This window comes from Moschus berezovskii, chromosome 2 (genome assembly GCF_049115385.1).
Source record: "Moschus berezovskii isolate FMDL1 chromosome 2, NW_MosBer_1.0, whole genome shotgun sequence".
NCBI lineage: Eukaryota > Metazoa > Chordata > Mammalia > Artiodactyla > Moschidae > Moschus > Moschus berezovskii.
The window spans coordinates 138,878,321-138,900,206 of NC_142461.1; the positions used below are offsets into that span (position 1 = coordinate 138,878,321).

Genomic DNA, 21,886 nt, shown 5'->3' on the forward strand with positions numbered 1-21,886 from the left:
TCCTGATAAGGCCAGTGAACAGTGAAGCTCCCATGGGTGGCTACTTACACAGTAGACCAAGCTTTGTGACTGTGGACAGGAGCAACAGAATGGAAACAGGTCCGAGTTCGTCCTACCTAGGTGGAAATGAGTTGTATCTTTGAGGCCAATTGATGACAGGTTTTGAAGCTGGACAGAGGTTAATTACAGTTCTTTTTTGCACAGGTTTGATGTTTTCTGTACTTTTTTTTTCATGGACATTTTTACAAAACCAAAATAGTGGTCCAAACCCTTAAGCAAAAATAAGTGCTACAAAGAAATTATATTTTACAAACACCCTGTTTGTTCTAAACATTCAGGCTCAGAAAAGATCTTTCAGTTTTATTTCAACATGGGCCAAATTTAAGAATTGACCCTAGTCTTCTGACTTTATTTTCCAGCTTTGTTAGAAGAGCTAAATGACAGTATAACGCATTACGAAAATATATGGAAAAGTACAAGAGCTGATGTAAAATGGTAATCAAGGGTCCAGCCATCAAGGGATTATAGTAACTGAAGAAGAAAACCAGCCAGGCTGTATGTAGTCTGACAAAGGATGTGCTGATTTAACAGTGTCATCTAGGAAGGCCATCAAATGTTCATGGTGGCAACTCCCAGCCTGAGAGGTACTTCCATGCAGTGATTTCCTACCTTTTTTTGTTTGTAAGTTTAATAATTTAGGGGTCTCTTAAATTAATAGTTCAAAATTTAAAAAATTCATTAAATAGGAGTCATTTTTATAGGTAAGATAAATTACAGGATAATGTATTGAGTTAATTTTGTTTTTGTTTTAATCAAAAAGCCTTAAAATGATCAGGAATTGATAAGAGTGGGCATGAAAAATATACATTTCAGACTTTCATTACCAGTGGGAAAAAAAGCCTTTTTATAGACCTAAAACTGTCAGTGCATTTAGATTTTGCTGAAGAAAAATATAAAATAACTCTGCAATAATACAATGTTAATAGAAATTGGCCATGTATTGAGTCATCATTTAAACATAAGTAATTTCTTGGTCCAAATTAGTGAAACCTTAAAAAAAAAAAAAGGATTGTCTCTAGAGAACATCATTTGAGAACAATGCTTTTTCAGACACATTCTGATACTCAGATTTACTTTTTTATAACAGTTATAGATTAATTACATCTTTCTTACTAAAAAGCTGTCAGATTTCCATTTCTTCGGGAGATATTTTCAGCAGTGTGTTGTTCGATTCCACAGGTTAAGCTCTCTTCATTATTATTAAGAACTTCATACATACTAGAAAGACTGCCATTCACTGCTTTTTCGTCTTTCCGAAAAGACACAGGCAGACTTGAGAGACTAAAGCTGACGTCTTTAAAGGCATGCAACAAGAATATTCCCACAATGATTGTAAAGAAGCCACTCAGAGTACCAATGACATCATCAACAGGCATATCTTGCCACTCCTTAAAAAGAATAGCTGAACAAGTTAAAACTGATGTTGTGAAGAACACGTAATATATTGGAGTCACGATAGAAGTGTTGAATATGTCCAGGGCCCTGTTCAGGTAGTTAATCTGTGTGCTCACACAGACTATAAGGCTCAGCAGCAGGATCCAGGTCAGGGGATGTCGTAGCACAGGTTTTCCAGCAAACAGCTCTTTGATAGCAATGCCTAGGCCTTTAGCACAGGAGACTGAAACTGCTCCAATTACAGAGCAGATTGTGATATATACAAGAATGTTTGTCTGTCCATGGCGAGGTCCCACCACAAAGATTAATATCAAGGACACAATGACCACAAGTGTTGCAAAGACCACAAAACCTGGAGGAGGCAAAGAAAAATTATATTTAGTAAAATGTTTAAGTACCTGATAAGGAGAAAAGGTGTGGTTCTAAAATAAAAATTAGCTTTCTTTTGCTGCCCCAGCAAAAACACACTCATAATAATTTAGAGTTAGATGTACACACTGGAAGATTATGCTTCCTATTCACAAATTATTATACTACTAACATTTTTAAAGTAGTATCTTGGGCCTCATAATTATACAGATATCCCTTAATTAACATGGGATTGAGTTGCATGGATCCAATTATACGTGGATTTTTTTTCCAATAAATACAGTACAATACAATCTGAGGGCTGAACCTGTGGATGTGGAACCTCAGATATACAGGATGGACTATAAGTGGGTTTTCTCAGATATCCCTAACCTCTGTGTTGTTAAAGGGTCAAATGTATATCAAAGGAAACAGTATCAGGCTGACTCACAGCCATCCATCCAAGAACACTGTCCTACTTCCACCCACTGGGGTGCTCTAATTCCAAGAACAGGTATAATACAATCAGAGCAATCAGAAACCAGTGGAGAGAAATTATGAGATGACCTTGAATGCTCAATGATTTGTAGATGCTAAAGAACATTTGTCTAACAGGAGCAAATTTTTTAAATATTTAGGGACCAACCACTGGGGTAAAAAATCAATAAGAGAACTTGACAATAACTGTTGGGATCCAAGTTAGATAGGAGACTTGAACCCAACATGATAATAGCTAATGACTGTGTAGCACTCCAGGTCAGACGCTTTCTGAGCAATTTGCATCAATTAAGACATTAAATTCTCACAACTACCCTGTAATACAGACACTGTCATCTGCAATTTTAAGAGGAAACAGCAGTTGTTTAATCTTTTAACTCCTCAAATTCTAGTAATATGATTTTTAGAGAAGGAAACACAAAAATAAGAATTTATAAGGAGATGATAGAAAAATGAAAGCTGAAAATCAGAAGATAATAACTGGTAACAGCAGATTCAAGAAAGCTGAATCCCCCATCAGTAGTGATCGAAGATGAGAAAGTGACTCAGTGCTACAAGAATGCTCTGAAGATACAAACTACCTCTAGAAGTGGGTTGAAGAGGAGACTAAAAACGGGAGGCCTGGCTAAAGTCTTTTCAAAGAGCGCTGAGACCACGTCAGATCCCCTGCCCAGTTCTGAATATCTGAGTGACTGGTCCCCTTGCCACAGTGTATGGGAGGACCCCAGATCAGCTGAGTGTGTGGGGGCCTCACTAAAATAGGGGCTGGAGTAAGGCATATGTCTATGATGGTAGCCATCTCCTCTTCCCCATTCAAATCCTAGGATGCTGGCAAGCCAGACAGGAAACTTGGCTGGGAATCTGACCAGCCCAAATCGCAAGGCAGTCAAGGATCACTAGAGAGGGGCCAAAACAAACAGAAAAAGTCTTTGTTAGTTCAACGTAGACAGAGGGAAACTTCAAAGACAATAATGAGAGGAATCAAAGCAGTCAAAATCTGAAGTAAAAGGAAGTACCCTGAGGTAGCTAGAGAAAGACCACACAAAGCAATGAAGACCCAGCACAGCCAGGGAGAAATAAAAATTACTTCTGAAAAAGAATAAAATACAGTAAGACTAATAAAGTTTTTATTTTTTCATACCTGGATCTCCTAGCTTGCGAGACATTTCATTTAAAGTCTCAATCTCCTCTTCTTTTGGAGCATGAATAACCATAACCGTAGATCCCAGAATACTTAGCAAACATCCAATTTTTCCATGAAGATTAAGTCTTTCATTTAGAAAGTATGAAGAAAGAATGGCACTAAAATGGAGGGAAAGATGGAGGATTATTAAGTAATCAGCTACTTTTCTCATTTTTAAATATCAACACAACTTAAGAATTTAAATTACTGAACTCAAACTAAACCACTGACCTTATAAAGAGTCTAGCTTTCAGCCAAGGTAAACAAAATGCACATTCAATCATAAAATGAAAGTTTCTGGGAACCACCTGCTTCATCATACTCTAAACCAGTATAGTTACCATCTTTCTACTGTAGGACCTCAATAGGAAATTTTACAATAAACAGAGCTATGATACAAATTTAAGAATCTAGGTCCATTTGGACCTATTTGCTCAACTTTATCCTTACTGAGTGATGAATCCATCATATATTTTAAGTCCACATAACTTGCTTATTAATGATCAAGTTTTAATATTTTATAGCTAGTTTTATTGAAATCTTAAAAAAGTATAAACCTATAAATATAATGGCATAACAGAAAATTAAGAATAAAAGACATTACCATAATATATATTTATTACATATAATACATAAATAGCATCTTGTATCTTTATATATTATGTATAATATAGTTTCTTGAAATTATATAATTGCATACAATATAGATTTATGTAACTATTAATGTTAAAAAAGGGATAAAAATACCTATCAATCAACCAACTTTGGGAATACTAGCCAAAATCCAGAGTTCAATATGGGCCTAGCTGTTTCGGATAATGGTTAAAACAACAGAAACAGGACAAGTCTTGGACTGTTCCTTCCAAAAAAGTGTCCCAGGCCAGTCTTCAATCTTGCTCCAATCAATTACTTTCTAGAGAAGGTATAGAGTTCTATTCATCACCAGTCACCACCTACCAAAGTATACATGTGTCAAATGATAAATATTGTAACGAATGTAACTTGGAATTTTAAAATAATGCAACTGAAGCAGAATTAGTGCCAACCAAGGTCCGTCCAGTCAAGGCTATGGTTTTTCCCATGGTCATGTATGGATGTTGAGAGTTGGACTGTGAAGAAAGCTGAGTGCCGAAGAATTGTTGCTTTTGAACTGTGGTGCTGGAGAAGACTCTTGCGAGTCCCTTGGACTGCAAGGAGATCCAACCAGTCCATTCTAAAGGAGATCAGTCCTGGGTATTCACTAGAAGGACTGATGCTAAAGCTGAAACTCCAATACTTTGGCCACCTCATGCGAAGAGCTGACTCACTGGAAAAGAGTCTGATGCTGGCAAGGATTGGGGGCGGGAGGAGAAGGGGACGATAGAGAATGAGATGGCTGGATGGCATCACCGACTCGATGGACATGAGTCTGAGTGAACTCCAGGAGTTGGTGATGGACAGGGAGGCCTGGGGTGCTGTGATTCATGGGGTCGCTAAGAGTCGGACATGACTGAGCAACTGGACTGAACTGAGTGCTGACTCTAAACACAAACAAGACAAAGTGTAAAAGCATTTTCTCCCACAACTTGTTAGCTGGTCTATGCGCAGTGAATGACATTTCAAAAGCAAACTACTACACAGCATAAAAAGTCTCATGCGTTATTAGTAGGTACTGAATACCTTACAGATGAAACATTAACTGCGGTTTCTATAGGTGAAGAGTAGGGTCCTTACCTTACTAGGACACTGAGTGCTCCTAATGGAGTCACTAGGGTGGCTGGTGCAAAGGCATATGCAGCGAAGTTGGCCACCTCACCAGCTCCCACTTGGAAAAAGACAACAAAAGAAAATGCTCAGATAGGAACATATTTAGTCAAAACAGAAAAGGCTGCATTTTACATACATTTTTTAACACACTATTTAAATTGTTAGTCATAAGGGTTCTCCTGTAAATTATCAACATCAGAATTCAAACCAATTAGAAATACAAACCTATAATTTTAATGCAAAATATCTAATTTCTATGTGGGTTTTTTTTTTTTTTTTCGGTTGTGCTGCATGGCTTGTGGGATCCTAGTTCTCTCACCAGTGATTGAACCAGGGTCCTCGGCAGTGACAGCACTGAGTCCGAATCACTGGGCTGCCAGGCAATTCCCCTGTGTATGGGTTTTTTAAACAAAAATTTAGTATTTACATCCTATGACAAACAAAAAATCAGCTTAAACAGATACAAAAGCCTTTTTTCCTAGCTCTTTTCTAAAACCCAACTCTTACATTCAAAAGATATTCTTGGGTTGCTACTGTCAGATGTTCTCGGATGAGGAAAAATAAAGATATTGCTCTCCTATTGCAGTTTAGTGAAGGAAAACAGACAAAACATACAAATGAAGTAAAGTGTGCTACTCAGAAAACAAAGCAAGGGAAAGGAATGAAGAGCTGGTGACAGGCAGATAACGTTGCCAGGCAAAGGTGCTTGGACCGGACATTCTGATCAGTCAGATATGGAGTGAGGGATTTACCAGCAGCTATGTGTGTGGGGGAAACGGGGAGACATCCCAAGCAGAAGAGCAAGTACAAAATTTTGACTCAAGACCATGTCTGGCATGTCTGAGCAAGGAAGCTAGAGTGGTTCCAACAGAGCAAGCACACAGGGAGTGGCCAGGGAGAACAGGACTTCTGTGAGTCTCAATGGATTTCAGCTGAGCTGAAAAGCCACTGAGGAATTTTAGCAGGGGAGGGACATGCGATCACATAAAATCACTCTTGGCTACTGTTTTCCAAAATGGTTACGCTAAATTTCACCTAGTAGTGTCTGAGAGTTTGCTTTGTTTCTCACTCTCCCCAACATTTGCTAATCTGTTAATGGGAAACAGGATTATTTTATTATGCTTTGAACTTGCATTCCCCTTTTTCATGTTTATTAGCCAAGTTAAATCTTTTAGTGAAGTAGTTTGGGTTTTTTACCAGTTTGTCTATTAGGGTATTTGTTTTCTCTTATTGATTTTAAGTAATCCTTCATATATTTTGAACACAAATATTTTCTCAGCTCCAAAAAGTCTTCGCTATTTCCCCATTTTGGTGTTTACTATGGGCTTCCCAGGTGGCTCCAGTGGTAAAGAACCCACCTGCTAATGCAGGAGATGGAAGAGATCCCTGGGTTGGGAAGACTGCCTGGAGGAGGACATGGCAATCCACTCCAGTATTCTGGCCTGGAGAATCCCAAGGACAGAGGAGCCTGGCAGGCTTCAGTCCACAGGGTCGCAGAGTCAAACATGACTAAAGTAACTTCAGTTCAGTTCAGTTCAGTCACTCAGTCGTGTCTGACTCTTTGCGACCCCATGAATCACAGTACGCCAGGCCTCCCTGTCCATAACCAACTCCCAGAGTTCACTCAAACTCACCTCCATCGAAAGTAACGTAGCAGCAAGCAATTGTTAGTTCTGGCAATTTTTTGGCTTAGAAATCCTTTATCATCTTATCATCTTTAATTCACCTAAATTACTAATTTGAAATGGTTTTAGTCATGAATAGCTGAATTTTACTGAAATAATCATATAATTTTTCTCCTTCAACTTAACACAGCAAATTACAGTGAACAGTTTTCCAAGATTATGCCAATTTTGCATCTGCAGAATAAATCTAACTTGCTCATATTATTTTGTTTGTGATTTTTACATATAGGTTTGTGAATGAGACTAGACTTTATTTTTCCCTTCTTATTCTGTCCTGATCAGGTTTTGGGATTAGAATTATACTAGCTTTTTAAGAGTGAGGGAACCCCTTTTTCTATTATTAAGAAACTTCTTAAGACTACAATTATTTCTTCTTTAAATGACTGTGTAATTTACCTATGAAACCATCTGGGCTCAGGATTTAGTATATGCAAAGGTTTTAAAACTACAGCTTCAACTGGGTTAAGTTAGAGGAGTATTCCAGTTTTCTGTTTCCTCATGAGTATTGATAAACTTTACTTTTCCATAAATTTTATCTATGTTTTTTATCAACTGGATAACTGGATGTTTTTCATAATATCCTGTTAATATCTATGAAACCTTAATTACATCACCTATCTATTCTATCTTTTCCTTTTCTTGATCAGTTTCAACAAAAGGTTTGTCAAGTTCATTATTCTGAGCATTGATCCAAATGTTGCTTTAATACCTTGTTTTTCTATTTAAATACTTTTAGCTCTTCTCTTTACTCCTTCTATATTTTGGGATTTACTCTACAATTCTTTTTCTATTTTCTTCCAACTAAATGCCTCATCTTTCTTTTCAATTATATTTATTTGAAACCATAAATTTTACTCTAATTCAGTTATATTCCCTAAGCTATGATATTTTGTATTCTGTATCAACATATTGAAATAAAGTATTGTAAATTAAACACACTTTTAAAATATTTTCTAATTTCCATTCTGACTTCTATGAACCACGGGTTACATAAAAGCGTATTTCTAAATTTCTATATGTATTTTTCATGTTATATTTTTGTTACTGATTTCTAATATAATGATAATGATCTGTGGAAAAAATTAAAGCCTCTGAAAAATTTCAAGACTGGCTTTATGGTCCAGCAAATAGTTCATCTGCATCAATATTCCATATGTACTTGAAAATAATGTAGACCTGAAGTTGCTGAATTCAGTGAGTTAAGTTAAATCTGCTGTTCAGATTTTCTATCACCTTAAGAATTTCACTCTGCCTGTCCCATCAACTGCTCAGTGTTATATTAAACTCTCACTGTATGAGTTTGGGTCTGTGTATATCTCCGTGCTGTTTGTTTATTTGTGGCTGTACTGGGTCTCCGCTGTTTGCCTGCGCAAACATTCTTCAGTGTCCAGTGTGCGGGGGCTACTTTTTGTTGCAGTGCACAGCTTTCTCCATGCAGTGGCCTCTCGTTGCAGAGCAGGCGTAAGGGCTTAGAAGGTGTTGCTATATGGGCTAAATTGCTCCACGGCATGTGGGATCTTCCCAAACCAGGGCTCAAACCCATGTCCCCTGCAATGGCAGGCAGATTCTTATCCACTGTGCCACCAGGGAAATCCTCAAGGCCATATAATTAAAGTCAGGACTGATAAAACCTCCTGAGTTGAACCCTTTGTTTATAAGAAATAATCCTCTATCTCCAGTGTTGTTTTGTTATGAAGTATATTTTTTCTAAAACAATAACTGAAATGTCAACTTTCTTTAGGCATGTTTTTTCATCCTTCTCTTTCAGCCATTTTATATCCTCATGCTTTATAGTGTCCCTTACAACAGGCATGTAGTTTTTTTATTATTTCTTTTTATAATTCCAATAGAATAATCTTTGTCTTTAACTGGGCCATTTCATGCACAGTAGTTGATAGACCTGGATTTAAATATACCTGTGGCTGATTCATGTTGATGTTTGGTAGACACCAACACAATACTGCAAAGCAATTATCTTTCAATTAAAAATAAATTTTAAAAATAAGTTAAAAAATAAATACACCACATTTTAAAAGATTTTCAAGAGTTTAAAGGTTAATAATGCAATACTTCAAATATTCAGAAAAACAGAATAAAAAAAATATAAATGACAGCTATATATCCACCACCCGAGTGGTATCACCCTTCTTAGAGCAGTTCACAAGTTCTCTCTTTAAAGCTGCCTGCTATGGATCTGTAGTCACCTCTAGGGCAGACGTATCTCCAGCTCATCCTGAGCTTTATGCGTTTCCCTGATGATGGCTAGGTAATTCTCAACTGTCATGCTGGCTCTTTAATGCTTTGAAGAGGATGCTTTTTCATATCCTGTCCAGTCTTTCAACTTGTTTTCAGCAAATCTTATTAGTTTCACCTTCAAAACACATCCAGAATTCTACTACTTCTCATCGCACTAACTGCCATTACTCTGGGTCCATGCCATTATCACCTCTTACCAAACTATTTCAATAGCTTCTTACTGGTTTCTCTGCTTTTGCCCCTACGCAGTCAATGCCTCAACACAGCAGCCCCAGAGTTCCTATTAAAACCTGAGTCTGTACATGTTACCCATTTGTTCAAGCCTCCAATAATTCCCCATCAAAGATAAAAGTCAAAGTCTTTTCTGTGACGTACAAAGCCCTCATTACTTCTCTAAACTTAACCTCAACCACAGCCCTGCACTCCCACTCCCTTACTATCCTTACCTCTTTAATGTTTCCTTAGGTTTTAGTAATCCAGTGCTGTACAACAAAGCACCCCCAAAACTGGCAGCTTAAAACAACAAAGGTCAGCCATGTTTTCTGTTGGCCAAGACAATGATTTCTCATAGTTTCTGCTGATCAGCAGGTACTTCTCAATCAGGGTCTTTCAAAAGGTTGCAGTCGAGATACAATCTGGAGCCTGTGCCTTGCCACAACCTGGAGGACTCACATCCAAGCTAACGCATGTGACCAGTAAGTCAGTAACTGAGTGTAGCCTGGCGACCTCTCCTCAGGCCGACTGTCCTCCAGCACAGAAGTTGGCTTCAGAATGACCAGTCCAGTCAATCAAGGCAAAAACCTTAATGCCTCTGACGACTTAAGTCACAAGTCATCAACTCTGTTGTATACTTTGACTGTATCACATTAATTCATTGCAAAAGGAGATAATACAAAGTTGTGACTACCAGGAGCAAGAAGCTTTGCGGGCTCTCCTGAGTTCTGCCTACTACATTTCAACCCGCCAGGCATGGTCCTGCTCGCTGCCTTCATGTTTATTATTTCCTCCTGCTTCCTTCATTGTACTACATCCCTTCTCTGCATACTACTAGCAAATGTCAGCATTTATCACTAACACACATTTTAGTTTATCTTCTTTACTGTTGTCCACCTAGAAAGTAAAGTCTCCTGTAAGAAAGAATTTTTCTCTTTATTCTGTTTATTGTATCTCCAGCACCTAGAACACCGACATACAAAAAATGATCAAGTATTTGCTGAATGAATAAATTGTCTCTTTGTTATTTCAACTGCCCTTAGAAAAAAATTTTACATAATTCAATCCTGAATATTTTGAAATCTCAGTGTCTTAAGGATCACTCTATGTACCTTTTAAAAGTCAATCATCAGCGCCCCCTCGCCTGCCCCCCCGCACCCCTCACAAGCATCCTATGCTAATAAACCTGCTTCTTGCCTATCAAAAAAATAATACATAAATACACAAAATGTAATCATCAAAGTATGCATGGAAGTCTTAGCAAATGCATACCTCCTTTCTAATTTGGAATGAAACTCAATGGAAAGACAGGAATTAAAAACAGGATGCTTTCTATGATCTTTCACTTTCAAAATCACCTTAAACTGAGCATAACTTTTAAAAATACATATAAATGTCAGACATGTTTTAATAAGATAAAGTTTTCTCATCCAAATTAAATAAACTATTAAACTGTTAAGTGATTTATATAGGCTTAAATTTTATGTATTTTGAGTTTTGTTCATCAAAAAAACCCAGAATTTAAAGTTTTAAAATTTGCTGGTAATATAAAGCTATAAAATAGTATACATAAATATTTCAATATACACCTATAGTATTTTCTTGAAACATCCTTTATACATACTTGATAGCAGTCCAGCCCACCACAACCATTCTTTGAGATATGCATGGCCACCTTGACCTGTCAATGAAAACATATTTCACTTCTTTGGAAGATTATTAGACTTCAATGTATTTATGACAATAATTAGTAATGACAGATTTAAAAATATCATTTGCTTATTATTACTATATCAAATAAAGGTTTCATCATGATTACACCGGAGAAGGCAATGACATCCCACTCCAGTACTCTTGCCTGGAAAATCCCATGGACGGAGGAGCCTGGTAGGCTGCAGTCCATGGGGTCGCTAAGAGTCGGACACGACTGAGCGACTTGACTTTCACTTTTCACTTTCATGCATTGGAGAAGGAAATGGCAATCCACTCCAATGTTCTTGCCTGGAATCCCAGGGACGGAGGAGCCTGGTGGGCTTCTGTCTGTGGGGTTGCACAGAGTCAGACACGACTGAAGTGACTTAGCAGCAGCAGCAGTAAAAGCATGATTACAAAGGGGATTTCTTAGATAATATTTTTATGATTATCTTAAAAAAGAGGATGTGAGAATCACAAGAATGTGAATGAAGGAGTTAAATCAATCCTTCTATTTCAGTTCATACATCATGCTTCTGTTTTGTGAACTTACCTTCAATATACAAAGTGAACCAATCAGAAACAGCCCACTTCTAGTGAATTAGATAGTGGAGAAGCCATTTAGGTGTGGGTTAGCTCCACGTATGAGGTAGTAACCCTGGAGAAAAGGGTCCCTTACTGACCAGAACATAAAAAGATTGAGCACTGCTCACAGTTTGAAGCTTCCAGGATGTTCATCCTGCCTTTTCCTCTAGACCAAACTAACAAAATTCGGAAGCAATCAGTACTTAAGCCATTATTCAAAAGTCAATGTGAATGAACCCTTTGATAAGCATATCCACATGGAAAATATGAGTACCTGACTTAGGAATGAGGATATACTTGTTCAGATAGTATATGCCAACACCTTCTCCTTTCTGCACTAAATCCAATTGAGGTCATTATTTTAAGAGCTTGATTAGGTATGGCTATAGAAATGGCACAGAAAAAAAGAAGAAGGCAATTTTTTTCTTTTACTGCCAAAGCAGATTTTCCTATGAGAACAGAACTGGGTCTAAAACTGAAGCAGAGGCTGAATGACAGAACATGGCCAGAATGCAACATAAAGGTGGAAGCTGTTATGATCCACTAAAGTTAGAGGGAGTTCAATCACATCAGGCATTTCCCAGGGTCTCACGGCTTTTTAGTAGTTTCTGGGGATCAACCTATACCACCAATCAGAATTTCACTCAACTGAGTACACTTCAACCCAAAGAAGCCACCTCTCCTTCCTGCCAATTTGAGATCAGGAAGGAAAATGTCTAAGGAAAAAACAAACTTTTACTATCGTAGACAAAAGAGCCTAGCCTTCAATAAGATTCTGATTCTATCCATATAACCTCATTTCCTTCTCTGCAGACATATCAAAATTTAAAGAAAGGGCTCGATGCTAATTGGGTATTGGTACCTATTCCCACTTTGATAATAACTGCAAGAGTGAGTAGGTAACTTATTTTGACAACTTTTTAGTTTTATTACAAAACTGATTCTCTATAAACATTTACAATTCTTACAAAGTCCAAACTTTTAAATAAAGTCACTAGGAATGAAGATATAGTCTTCTACAAAGAACCCAAATATCAATACAAAGGAACACACTGATGCCATTTCAAAGTCACACTGGGCATAAAACACTTACCTGCTCTCATGGAGCCTTTTCTGGCAAGTCGCAGAAGGCCTTTTTTTTTCAAAATGAAACTCCCTCCAATGAAAATACTGGAACTCATAGCCAATCCCAGACCAATATAAAAGTCATACTTTCCATGCCCCTGGTTCATTTCGCTTGTTACTTAAAAAGCCACTGTGAACCACATTGATCAAGAACAGAGAAACTGTTGGTGCTGGAGGCAGGATGATGCAGTCTTCAAACCTAAAGAGGGAAAACAAAATGAAATTGTCACAGAATGACAGGATGCACGATCACTGCAAAATTTTACTGTTTCTTTTCTCATAAAATAATACTTTTTATTATTACTATTAATATTAATAACATAAATATATTTACCATTTGTATTTATCACTAATGTAATTATATCCTCCAATTACGGAAAAAGATGGGATTGTGATATAAAACCAAACTTAAAAGCTAGGACTTCCCTGGCAGTCCAGTCATTAAAACTCCGTGCTTCCCCTGCAGGGGGCGATACAGGGGCGGTAGTTCAATCCCTGATCAGGGAACTAAGATGCTACATGCTGTGCGGTGCAGCCACTAAAGAAAAAACACAACTCACAGAAACAGAGAACTCTGAAAGGTAGGGGTTAAGGAGTAGGGAAAGGGAGTGAAGGTGGTCAAAAGGTACAACCTTCCAGTTATAAGATTAGTAAGTGACATAGTTAACAGTACTGTATTGCATAGGCTAGTGAATGTGGCTAGACAATAGATCTTAAAAATTCTCACTACAAAAAAAAAACCCATTTAACTATGTGTGGTCATCGATGAATGTTAACTTACTGTGGAAATTATTTTGTAATATATACATTATGTGGTACACCTTAAACAATGTTACATATCAACTATAATTCAATAAAACTGGGGAAAAAATAAAAAGTAAAACCATATTTAAATTGATTTTATAAACTCTGGTTTCCTATTTTAAAAATGTTTCCTGTCTTAGCTGCATAGTCCATAGTTAACAAACTTTCCTAAGGAAAAAAACTCCTCAGAATGAAAATGAGGCATAAAAATACACAAATGTAGTTTACAAAAACATTTACCAATTTTACAAATGTGTCTTTTTGAATACTCTATACAAAGAAACAAAAAATTTTCTCAAGCATACATTTTCTTGTTAGAAATCTATGTAGATATAAGTACACGGTAATTTATTTCGTATGTAGCCCATTCAGGAATGTGTAAGGAGAAGTCAGATGTCACATTATTTTGTTATAGTAGAGAATGAAGTCTAGCAGATAGATGTATGTCAGGGTGTGTGTGTGGTACTGTTGGCCCTTTTAGAAAACAGGAAGGCCGTGAAACCTAGAAGACTCAAGCTATTAGACCAGAAAGGATGCTCTATCCTCTCAAACAGGTTTTACTGAACATATGTTCTGCGCACTAAGCAGTATGATCAGCTGTTTGGATAAAATGGTAATAGCTTTTAGACTTCAGTGGGGAGACAGACAAGGGACAGACGGGGGTTGGGAGGTAAGTGAAAGAGGTGAGGGAGATTAAGAGGTACAAACTTTCAGGTACAAATAAATGAATCACTGAGACGAAACATGCAACATGGGGAACATAGTCAATACCAATGTAATACCTTTTTATGGTGATAGATGGTAACTAGGTTCATCATGGTGATCGTTTTGTAACATATAGAAATATCATAATTAATCCTGAAATGAATTTCTAATGTCCCAGACTGCTGAAATAGTGTACTAATTGCATCCTTAAGCAAATGAGCCGACATAAAAGTGGTTCAAGTTTTTTTTTTTTAATGTTTTGCATTTGAAACATAGCATTGTGGGTCAATTATACAATTAAAAAAAAAAACTTTCAATACTAAACTTCCAGGTATGAAGAAATACCTTAAAAACAGTACTTACTGTAATTGCATAATAAAGTTTGACAATTTTCTTAAACACAAAGGAATGAAACCCTCTGCTATAGTTTTTCACATCTAGTGGCTTAGTTTCAATCAATTCCTTTATTTCTTATTATTAATAAATATACAAAAATGAAAGAGAAGTTCTAATTCTATAATTAAACTGCTCTATCACCAAAAGATAAAAAAGATTGTAACAAAGTAAAAAGGGTGTTTAAGGTTCCCACCATACTCTACAACTTATTTATCCATGTTTATGACTCAGTTACCCTCAGCAGAAGGCCGGCTTCCCGGCTCCTGCACAAGAGTCACCTTTATTTACCCTGTGTGCCAAGCTATCCGGCAATCTCAAAATATGTCAGATGTATTCTGGGTGAATACTGATGAATGGAATCATATGATTGGCCCTAAAAAATAAAGCTGGCTATTTATGAGTAGTCACTGATAGAAAACCACTGCATCATTCAGCTTAGCATTCTAAAACGTAAGCACTGTAAAACATAGCCTATAAACTGAAGAACTGTAAAAAGTTGTCAAAGTATGCTGGGAAGTGATAGTACCACATACAAATGAACATGCAAAGATAACAGTAACAATGGCTGGAAAATGAGAGTAAAGAAACCTAGCCACCACTAAACACTTCAGCCTACTTGGCAGATATATTCTTCTAATAAGCAAGAGTCATCTAACTGAAATGAACCCTCCTCCTTTAACCACTATGTTCATGGAACAACGTTCTTAATTACCATTCAAATTCCACTGAGGAAGCAACTAGTTAAATCTTTGAAAATCTCCCTTTTGAAGGTTTGACTAAAACAAGCCAACTTAGAGTCTGAATATCCTAGAATCAATAAAACAGAACCTTGTTATCTGCAAGAACCATACTCAGAAACAAGCCAAGCTTATCTATACTTCCAATCCCATTTTAAGGATAGCCTCACAAATCCAAATTCAGACTTTAACTATATAAAACTGACCTTCAAATACTAAACGTGTAGCTACCAACTTACTAATATTTACTACTGCTTAAAGTTATGAGTTTGGGTGAACTCCGGGAGTTGGTGATGGACAGGGAGGCCTGGCGTGCTGTGATTCATGGGGTCGCAGAGAGTCTGACACGACTGAGCGACTGAACTGAACTGAAAGTTAACTTTCCACTAAATGGCAAGTTACAAGTAATGTAAGGTCTAAAATTAAGATCCAATATATTATGCTGCCTTGACACCTAGTAAAACTGGGGTGACCTAACCACAAGTTTCAGTCCTCCCCTACTCTGCTTTCATGGATAGGTCCCAAAGTCAAACAACCCTCCTTATCATGGAGACTAGGCACACTTCCTGCTTAACCCTGAGTGGTGAGCTTCACTGCCTTGACAGACTGCAGAACTATTAAAGCATGCCAATCACATCCCCCTGCAGGAACTGAGGGGCCCCTCAACCTCCTGCCTGCCTCACAGAGGTCCTGGTTCTTTACTCTGCAGCATGTGTGTGGCCCTGTGTAGTATGTGGGGTGCTCCTCCTAGATATGTAAAAGTGACTAATGAACTGCTGTCTAAGAAACTGCTCTCATGTGCCCAGTGTCTTATGTCATGGGGAGGAAATCTTCTCCAGCAACGAGGTGAAGAAGAGATGACTAAACCAACACATTAAGTCAGAATCTTATTTTATCCTATGATCACTGAAAGTTCACTGTTCTTAACTTTACTATGTCTACATAGAAATTTTCTCTATATTTTATATCAAGTTGCATGATGCTATTTAAAATCTTTCCCCCTCCTTTCTTTTTATTGTTACTGACTTATTATGGAAAGCTTCAAGCATACAAAAGCAAAGAAGGATTTTTTTGATCAGTTGGGTCAATCTTATTATGCACATGGCTTTGGAGAGCTGTACCCCTCATCCCGAATTCCTTTCCAAACACAGAATCATGGCTCCCTTCAGACAAGTCATCACTGCCCAGACATACTACAGCCCCTCACACCCTTCTTTCCACTATGTAAGAGGATGCTCTTCACTTCAGGCCAGGTCACACTTCAAGTTGTGCTATAAAGACTCGACCAGTTGCTACAAGCCCACAGGCATTTTCTCTCCTGTGCAATTATTTTATTTACAGACAGGTTCATAAAATTATTTCCCAATTACTATTCTATCTTTGAAGATAAATGCTAAGTTTCTTAAAGACAATGACTAGTTATTCGTGGTGGTTTCTCCAGAAAAAGACACTCACTTATACTGGCAAATTTGATTCATAAGCTTTTCTGAAATTAAGGTTCTTTGTTGTGTGTGTGTGTTCACTTACTGAATACACCATGTGTACACCGGGTGGGGAAGGATGCCAAGTAACATAAAAGCTGCATACCATCAAGCTATAAAGCAGCCTTCAGCCACTAAACTAAGTAAAGGAATCGCCTCATTTGACTTACACAGCAATGAGTCGGACTGTTTCGAAGCGCAAAGGTTCCTCTGTGCTATGTGGGGACAACAGTGAACACCCAGAAGGATGCTCAACTCCCAAAGCAGCAGCCAATGGTACAGACCTGTGGAGAATGTTACACAGAGAGTGAAACAAAAGTAAGGGGTCTAATCTGATGCAAAGAATGTGGATACAGTATAATGTAGAATAGGACTAAAAGATGGGTTGGTTTTGATGCTCAATGAAGCATGAAATTCAGAAGACTATCCTCATTTGGATTTGTTACTGCTGTATAGCTTCTGACTATTGCATTTATGAATACAACTATATATAAATGATTTCATTTTAAAAACCATGTTGTATTTGGGTATCTAAGAGTTTATATAAAAATATTATTTTTTGTTCAATTAAAAAAAAAAGAAAGGAAAGAAAATGGACATCAGCATGAATGTCCTGAAAAGAATATTTGCTTCACTATTCTCAGACCTGGTAATGTTCTGTTCCCACTCTGTATAACTGAAGGTCAATCACAGCCAGGAGAGCCTGAAACAGAGATTATTTTTTATTTCTCAAGGATTCGCTTCAGGCAGAGCCAGATTTAAAAACAGTTAAACAGGAAAACCTGCTACGTTTCACTTCAACTAGGTTCCCAAACCAGAAATGACAAGTCCCAGGTGGTAACCTGCCCATCTTACCTCTCAGAAGGACTCAGGTGAAAGGTCCCACTCTACCCCTGACTGTTTAATTTTTGTGGTAATCTGTTCAATAAACATACACTAAGCAGCACATATCCCAGGCACTGGCGTTATAAAGATGACCAAAAGTTCCTGTCCTCAAGGATTCCACAGCTAAGTAAGAATTCTGAAAATAAACTATTCAAATTTTAAACACACTTCCAAATTTTAAAAACTTTTGGAATTTTCAGCTTGTTCTAACAGGCACTTAATTTTCATAATTGATTTCATTAATATCTATGAACACTTACACTGTTAGCTTTCATCAAATGCAATTATGTCAAAAATGAAATTAATACAGCTCAAAGAAAAAAAATTATGAAACTGGTCTACTTCCTTCTAAAACACAGAGAACATACAATTTAAGGAAGAGGAAAACATGGACCGGCATTCTAACACCTATATGAAAAGACTGAAGTAAGATTTGTTTTGGGAGTTCCCTGGCAGTCCTAGAGATTAGGACACAGTGCTTTCACTGCCCTGGCCCCAGGTTCAATCCCTGCACAGAGAAAGATCTTACAAGCTGTAGCACAACTCAAAAAAAAAAAAAAAGAGAAAAAGATTTACTTTGCAAGATGACATCATCAATTTCAAAGTTAGCTAACTTTAAAAATTACACTTAACAGTTTTAAACTTGTCACAGCACTTTTGACATTTCATTTTCACAAGAGCTTACATGTGATACTGTTAAGTAACTTCTCATGCAGCTGGTGAGTAGCAGACCTGGGATTAGAAAATGAGTCTCCTCATCCTCAGCCTTTTGAGTTTTCCATTACAGTTTCCTTTTAGTACCCAAGCTGGAACACAATCAAGGGTCAACTCAAACCAGATTCTCAGTGTAGGTCAGTCTTCATGCCCAACCTGCTTCTCCTGTTCAAACTGTGGCTTCACCATCCTTCATCACCCAAACTGGCCTACAGCGGCCAAGGGTGCCAGATGGATTCTCTCTCTGAGAGAAGCCAGCGAGTGGCTGGCTACCCACTATTTACAGAAAGAATTCCAAATTTTGTAATCCAATATCTAAGACCTTTCACCATTTGCTCCAAACCTGTATTTTAAATCTCTACTTCCCAATACTGTATTTCATATACTATGGTTCCACCCTAGGTCAACACTGCTGCTATTCTTATCTATTCCTTTCACTCCTCTGTATCTTTTTTTACATTATTCCTTTCATCTTTAAAGATCTACTTCAAAAAAGTACCTCCACAATGAAGCCCTGCTTGAACCAATTTTTTTCTGAATGTGCTAACCTTTATTCTGAATCTCTCTTTGGACACTTTTCCAGCCTCTATTATGATTATTAACGTACATGACTTATACCCACCTCACTGTGGCTCCCTATGGACAATGGTATGCTTATCTCATTTACTCAGTCAACAAATAACTGATTTACAGTAAATGAATACATATTATGTTCAAAAACAGGGATACACAGTGAATACAGCAGACCAAAACCCTGCCCTTATGGAGTGTACCTTCTGTTGGTAAATAAGAACATTAATTTGGAAGGTGGTGAATGATACAGTGAAACGTAAAGCACGTGAAAGATATTGAATAATCTTAAAGATATTGCGTAACATAAAGTAATTGGGTTCAGGGGCTTCTCTTTTAACTAAGTTGGCTAGGGGACCTATTGGAGAATGTAACACTGAGTAGAGGCTTGAAAGAAACAGTAGAAGAACAAAGCACAGGGAGAAGCAAGTGCAAAGGCACTAAGGCATGAGCAAGCATGTAGTTTCTTAGGAAAACAAAGGCTACTATAACTTACACTAACTGAATCAGAGGGCTTCCCAGGTGGCTCAGTGGTAATGCATTGGCCTGTCCAGCAGGAGGTGTGCGTTCAGCCCCTGGCTCAGAAAGATTCCCCAGAGAAGGGGATGGCAACCCACTCTAGTATCCTCACCTGGGAAATACCATGGACAGGGGAGCCTGGCGGGCTACCGTTCATGAAGTAGCAAGAGTCCAAAGACATTTAGGGACTAAACAACAAAAACTGAAGGAGGGTAGGATACTACAGCAAGGTGTTTTCATACACTAGAAATAGCCTTAAAAGAATGTAATTGTTTCTTATTACTATGTCTCCCTAATAGTAATAACTACCACTTACTGAACACCTCTGGAGGCACTGGTGTGATTGATACACATTATCAATCCTGGTGACTGATACACACTAATTCTAATCCACACAATAATGAGAAAAAGCTATCATTACCCCCCACCTTTTAGGTAAAGAAACCAAACCTCCCAGAGGTTAAATCTCAAGTAGAGGATCACATAAAAGTTGCACACCCTGAAATGGAAGCTAACTGCCCACTGGACTCAACTTCTATACAGACTGTCCCCATCTAAGAGTTCTCATTATTTACTTCTGCTTGGTTTCCATTGCTTTAATTTTTTCCAGCCTCTCCTTGGGCTAATTATTTTTAAACATAGTAACTATAAATACTATGGAACCTAACTTTCCAATCCTATTTAGCAACAATAATTATAAATTAAAATTTTAACTTACATGTAAGTTTAATATGGTCTCTCTTATGAATAAAAGGCTGGAAGAGGTTAGAGATGACTTATTCATTCTCATTTCCTCGTAAATAAAACCCTTTATTCTCATTTAAAGTTTTAAGCCCTGGCAGAGTAGCTCCAGCCTGGAAAGAAGAAAATACAGAAGTAGCAAAAGGAATGAATAGTTACTGAACACTTTTTAAAATTTAGCTACTAGCCTCCATACTCATTTTACTTACCAACTAACATAAAACCTACTCAACTAAGCATAACAGACAGTTTACTGGTATGAAACAAAGATCTCTATTCTCTCATATTTATTGTTAGTACTTTAACAAAAAATGTACTAACTGGGTTCATGTTACTTAGGGAATTTCTAGAAGCAAAACTAAAACATAGCGTGTAGTAAATGAATTGAAAATTCTAGAAAAGAGATTCAAGAGACAAACACAAAATCAAAGGTATAATGAATTTTGTTCAGTTGTATGGCGAGAGAGAGAAGGTTCACTGACTTAATAAAAGTTAGGAAATTAAACAGGCCATGCTCAAAACGTTACAGCGACATCTAAGGCTTGTTCAACTGTCAATTGATATCTCCGTGGTAGCTGAAACAATCTTTTAGAACTCGTAAGAAAATGAAACTATCTCAATGAACTTAATGAACAGGGGCCCCGAAAATGCCAGGCCAGGTTTCCGTGGGATTTATTGGCAATCCAAATCATGGTGGAATTACTCGATTCAGGTTACGGGGGAAATTACTTCCATCTCAGAACACGCGTGGCTCAGTGTCTCCAGAGAAAAGAGGCGCCCCTGAAGATCCTTCCCGACCCAAGAAGGGCAGGCCTGCCCACAGTCAGCCCCTTCGCGCTTGCCTGAAATGAAGAAAAGTGGCGACCTCACCGAGGTCTGCAGGCCCGCCGCGCGGCTTCCCCTCCACTGCCCGGCCCGGGTCACCTCCGCTCACACCCCCACACAGGCCGCTCCGGCTACCCCCGCCTGAGCTCGCGCGGCCACCGCCTTCGTCTCCGTCCAGTGGGAGGTGCGAACATCCAGGGCTGCAGCCGCGCGCGCCGCGTCCTCCATGGGGGAGCGCCCGGGGGAACTTGTCCCGGACGACCTCGAGCCCCCACCGGCGCCGCCACCGCCGCCACCGCCGCCACCAACAGGACCTAAAGAGACAGCTGAAGAGAGCCTGGGCGCGGCCGAGTGACGCAAGAGGCAGCGCGCGCACGCGCAGTGTGGCGCGGCAAACGCCCCGCCCCCGGCGCGCCTTCCGGAGACGGGGCGGGGCAGAGGGAAGTGGTCTGCGTTGTTGGCGGACCGAGTGATCACAATCGAATCAAATCAACATCAAGAAGTACCATGGGCACGCGCGGTTAGCACATGAAGTTAGCACATGAAGCCATGTCTCTAAGCTATCCTAGGGAAAGGTGCCCCGAGAGGGCAAGGGCGGGACTAGAGCGAGACCCGGAGGCCCGGGCGAGTAGGAGGAGGCCAAGGGGCGAAACCAAGTGCTGGGGGCGGGGCGGAGTTGGGCTCCGGGAAAGGCCTTCTCAAAGTCCGTCTAGTCAAGGCTAT

The 21,886-nt window shown here is 38.5% G+C and overlaps 1 protein-coding gene and 1 pseudogene across 2 annotated transcripts; one reads left to right on the plus strand and one right to left on the minus strand.

Annotated features, from left to right (window-relative positions):
* Positions 1 to 345: 345 nt before the first annotated feature.
* Positions 346 to 21,503, minus strand: NIPA2 (NIPA magnesium transporter 2). 2 transcript variants are annotated; one of them, XM_055398590.2, is made up of 6 exons: positions 21,181 to 21,503; positions 12,755 to 12,985; positions 11,009 to 11,065; positions 5,198 to 5,288; positions 3,443 to 3,603; positions 346 to 1,807 (listed from the first exon to the last, which is right to left on the minus strand). In XM_055398590.2, exons 2-6 carry the CDS (start codon positions 12,891 to 12,893, stop codon positions 1,173 to 1,175), a joined length of 1,083 nt encoding a protein of 360 aa, XP_055254565.1. In that variant the 5' UTR covers positions 12,894 to 12,985; positions 21,181 to 21,503; the 3' UTR covers positions 346 to 1,172. The 2 variants fall into 2 exon arrangements, with proteins under 2 accessions (XP_055254565.1, XP_055254563.1); XM_055398588.2 differs by lacking the exon at positions 21,181 to 21,503 and adding an exon at positions 17,080 to 17,199.
* On the plus strand, positions 17,090 to 17,314 carry LOC148778635 (DNA-directed RNA polymerases I, II, and III subunit RPABC4 pseudogene; annotated as a pseudogene).
* Positions 21,504 to 21,886: the final 383 nt, after the last annotated feature.

Coding starts and splice junctions, on each gene's coding strand:
- NIPA2 (XM_055398590.2), bottom strand. CDS start 12,893: ATGAACCAGGGGCATGGAAAGTATGACTTTTATATTGGTCTGGGATTG. Junction 11,066..12,754: donor AAAAGGCTCCATGAGAGCAG/GTAAGTGTTTTA, acceptor TTTCATTGACAG/GTCAAGGTGGCCATGCATAT. Junction 3,604..5,197: donor GCACTCAGTGTCCTAGTAAG/GTAAGGACCCTA, acceptor CCTCCATTTTAG/TGCCATTCTTTCTTCATACT.